The 4,817-nt window shown below is 29.4% G+C and overlaps 1 protein-coding gene across 1 annotated transcript; it reads left to right on the forward strand.

The window, feature by feature from the left end:
* Positions 1 to 1,607: 1,607 nt before the first annotated feature.
* Positions 1,608 to 1,856, forward strand: BDW43DRAFT_319044 (uncharacterized protein; the record flags this gene model as incomplete). Its single annotated transcript, XM_032048817.1, has 1 exon — positions 1,608 to 1,856. One exon carries the CDS (start codon positions 1,608 to 1,610, stop codon positions 1,845 to 1,847), a length of 240 nt encoding a protein of 79 aa, XP_031893637.1. The 3' UTR covers positions 1,848 to 1,856.
* Between the last annotated feature and the right edge of the window lie 2,961 nt (positions 1,857 to 4,817).

Raw genomic sequence — 4,817 nt, forward strand, 5'->3', positions numbered from 1 at the left:
ATATATTATTTAATAAGATTTTACAATTTTTTTTAATTTTATAAACTAACTTATAATCTAGTTTCTAGATATAAAGCTCTAGAATTTATAATAATTCTATAATCTTTACTTTAGAAACTAACAGAATATTAATATAAAAGTTAAATATATAAATATAGTTTTTAAGCTTAAATTTTATATTTATTCTATATATATTTAAAGGCCAGAATTTAGCTTTACTATAGTCTAGAATCTCTATTATTATATTATCTATATAGACTTTTAATAAGCTAGGCTTATAAGACCTGAAGTATAAAAAATTATTATATATATAGATATTAGAAAACATATTGGGTGCTTCTGATTATAGTGTGGAATGGTTAATTTTCTTAAGCTGCAGGAGCAGGATACTGCTAAGTTCTATATACAAAGCGGGAAAGGAACGGTACAGCAAGGCAGGCAGAAAGAAACAGGAGCAACACGAAGACCACAGGGGCATAATAGTGGAATAGGAATGGAACTGCAACACGCAACTAGCCTTGTTAGGCCCGCGGGTTAGACCGGGTTTTTAAGGTTGTTTAACCCAGCCTGTTGAGTTTGGGCCGGGTTAAGATGATATATAAACCACCCACAGAGGCCCACAACTGTAGATCCTTTTCTACTATAGTAATGATTTATATTCTTTATATAATACAGTCTTATAATACAGTAATTTATTTATATTATTATAGGTAAATAATATATTTACAGTATTTTTTGTCTTGGCAACCTGCGGGCTAACCCGTTGACCTGTGGGCTATCCAGGGAAGAAACCCGTCCCATACCGGGTTATTGTATTGGTCAACCCAGCCCATTTCTTGGTGGGTTGGGCCGGGTTGGGCTGGTTTTCGTGGGCTGGGCCTAACATGTCTACTAGTAACAAGTAGTAGATAATTAATATATTAATCTAATAAATCTAAATATACTATACAGATTAGATATCTACTGAAATAGAGATTATCATATATTAAAAAAGAGAGATAGATATAGATAAGGCTCTAAATACTAGTACTATAATAAAAGAGAATATATTATATAAAAATATTAGTTAAAATCTAATACTAATATTAGTAAAAAGAAAAATATATATAATTACTAGATAAGAAAAGACTAGTTAACTAAATAATAGAAGTCTTTCTAAAAAAAAGTAATAAATTTAAGATATTTAATCTACTAAATAGATAGAATATTAAAGCTATATATAATATAAAGTAGATTTAATATTAGAATAGATATTTTTATATATTAGATAAATTTCTATCCTGCTATAAAGAATTTCTAGATACTAGACTAATATAGTATTACGGGTTGAACCTGCAACACACACCACATAGTAGCTATGGTCATATAGTTCCCGCTAGTTATTCCTGATCTGTGTTTTCTGTTATCTTTTCCTCTTCAGCTATTTCTTCTTGTTCAATAGGCATACTTAGGTTAGAACAATCTATTTATTCTGTAATATTAGAAATAGCTTATCTGCCTGCCAGTTAGTGACAATAGTAGACCAACTATTGTAGACTCTAGACCTAGAGTCATACTAAGACCTGACTTGACCTGACCAGCCCGACTGTACGAAAATTTTTTTTATCATGACTGACCAGACACCTATAATCCTGCTTATACAGCAGCTCCAACAAGAACTCCAGAATCAATATATTGAGATCCAGCAACTACATACAGACCTTAATGCTTCACGTGCTGATATTCAGGAACTCTGTATAAAGCTGCAGTACTCCCAATCCCGATCCCGCCTGCCTGACCCGCCTCACTTTAATGGCAAGCCATATATACTTCATACGTGGCTTCCATCTATTAAAGCAAAACTATAATCAGATCAGCTCTCAGGAGCAGATACCTTTGACTATATATAGGATTAACTAGAATAACCTTAACAGGCTTCAGTCCTACACCTCCGCCAGTCTGCTAAAGATAATCAGTCTTGGAATCCTGAGATTATCTTCTCTTTCTTCCAATGTCTATGCCATAATCCACAGGAGTAACAAGAAGTAATACAGCGTTTCTTATCTATATAACAGAAAGAGAAGGAGTCACTTATTGTCTATCTTATTTATTTTGAATAACTCTTATACAAAGCCAGTACTACTTCATGGCTAGATATTTTGTATATGACCACGCTATATTGGGGGCTGCGGTCCACTCTCTATTAAACTCTAGAGGACTCAAATAACTTCTTATTTAATCTCCTATATAATAAATATATTGAACTGGTTCAACATGCCGATTAGCGCAACTGTCCTGCCCAGAAACCTATCTAGAAACCTGTCCAGACTCTACATACAGACCCGATGGAAACAGATCCTATCTATATAAATACTATCTGACCTGCCTTACCTGTCTTATCTATTACTTCTTCTTCTTCTTCTATCTTATCTTATCGCTCCTACTGTCAGGATCATGATCTCTACTTATACTCCGGCTCCGATGACTATTGGATTTTGAATTGTCCACAATACTCTGGTTCTGCATCACCTAATCCTGCTAAACCTCATATGAAGACCACAGCCTGTAGTGCTACATTAAGCGCACGCTTTGCTAAACGGCCTTCTTTGAAGGCCTAAGTGAAAGGGGGGGTACTGTTATGGGTTAAACCCGCAACACACGCCATATTGCGATGACCTGTACGTCACGTGGTTAGGCAGGCCTACTTCCCACAACACAAATCCTTGTATGATAGTGTTTCTCCCCCCATAGTTGAATTCAGTTGGAAATGCTACTATATCTAGCTTTCTACTGTGGAATAGCTATCTATAAATAAGCAGTCATCACATAATTCAACTATCTCTTCTTTTTATCTATCTTTTTTTTATCTACATGTGAAAGTAGTAGCTAACCTGACTAGTTAACCAACCTTGCGTGGACCCTAATCTTGAACTCTATAGCAGTTATTAGACACAAAGCTGTGGAACCTGATATAGCAGCCGTGTTAGTGCTGTTTTGAAGTGATAAATCCGCAGATATAAAGATCTGCAGGATACTAAGCTAAGGTCTATCAGACAATCCATCATGGTATGCCCTGTAGATATTATCAGAAAGGGCAAAGTAGCCTGTTGCTCTTCTCTTCTGATTAAAGAAGATAATACACAGCAAGAAGTGAATATAGAATAATTTATTAACTTTTATACTGAAAAATCTAAAATCTAAATAGCTATTTAAGAAATTTTTTTTTAACTATAATAAGTATAAAGGCTTGCTTACTAAGTATAGTAAGATTATTATAGAATAGCAGAAATATATTAAGTAATTTAAGACTAATACTGAGACTGTTAACCCTATCAAGATCCTGGAATATACAGAACTATAAAGAAAATTTAATAACTTAAAAAGAAAGATTAAGAAAAAGAATACTATAATATAAAAGTTAATTAATAAAATAAATTAGATATACTAGATTATTATCTAGAATATCTTATAGATATAGTAGCAGAGTAGAGAAATCTCTCTAGTAATTTTATTAAATTAAAATAAATCTTTTTACTATAATACTAAGATAACTAAATCTTTTATTTTTACTAATATTTAGAAAAGAGATAAGAATACAGTCTTATTTAAATTCTAGAAACTATAAATCTAAGACTAGTTAACTATAAATATAGACTATTTCTTTATTATAGTACTTTGCCTAGCTACTGTTAAGAGATAGTATAGTAATAAAGCTATAAATTATTTTATTTATTATTTTAAATCTAATTCTAATAATCTATATACTAATACTAAGAATATAATCTAGTACTTAAATCTAATCTATAATAATATTAATAAGAAAAAGAAAATAAAGACTAAATTCTATAAATTAATAATAAAATCTTATAATAATTTCTAGAAGTTTCTATTTAAATTTATTTATAATATCTAGAAGTCTAGTAAGCCTTATTTTAATTAAAAGACTAAGCTATATTACTATCTTCTAACTCTTCTATAGAACTAGATTATATTATTATATTATAATAAAACTATTAATTTTAGTAAGTTCTTTTATTACTATATTTTATTTATAAATTTAATTAAAAAGTAGTAGACTACTAAATAGAAAATTTATTAATAGAATTAATAAAGAAAGTAGATTACTATCTTAAAAATCTTTTCTGCTATACTTACTACTGAAAGTAATAAGAAATCTGATAACCAAGCTTTAAAATAAGTAAAGATAGTTAACTATAGTAAGATTACTTATTTTATTTATAAATAGCTTAGTTATTTTATAAATAAGTATTCTCTAAAAAAAAAGCTAGATCTAAAAGCTATTAAGTTAATGTCACAGTTAAACCTTAGGCTTAAGGCAGGATGACAAGTTGCGATACTATATATACCGCGCCTGGGAGATCAACTCTGATCGGAGTTGATCATAGTGGATCTTTTTACCTAGTGGAAAGATCTAATGTATTGAATTACTAATCCCAGGAGTAATCCTTTACAGTTAAATTCTGATTTTAAATTAGAAAAAGAGTATCTCTAGAAAAAGTCTTTTTTCTAGAAAAAAAAAATAAGATATCTAATTAATTAATCTTAAGTTATATATTTCTATTTATTTAAGAATCTAGAAAAAAGTTTTATAGTTAATTCTTATACTTTATTTATATCTTTAATTCTAATAGCTTATTAGAATAGTAAGTACTGTTTCTATATTAATTACTAGAAATTAAATATTCTTACTATAAAGAATTAATATTCTTTATTTTTAATTAATAAACTAATAAAGTAATTAAGACTTATATTTTTATAAGACTAGATATATAATAGAGATTTTACTATATCTAAATTAACTATAAATTTAAAGATCT

The sequence above is a fragment of the Aspergillus alliaceus genome (genome assembly GCF_009176365.1).
Source record: "Aspergillus alliaceus strain CBS 536.65 unplaced genomic scaffold BDW43scaffold_184, whole genome shotgun sequence".
In the NCBI taxonomy this organism is placed as follows: domain Eukaryota; kingdom Fungi; phylum Ascomycota; class Eurotiomycetes; order Eurotiales; family Aspergillaceae; genus Aspergillus; species Aspergillus alliaceus.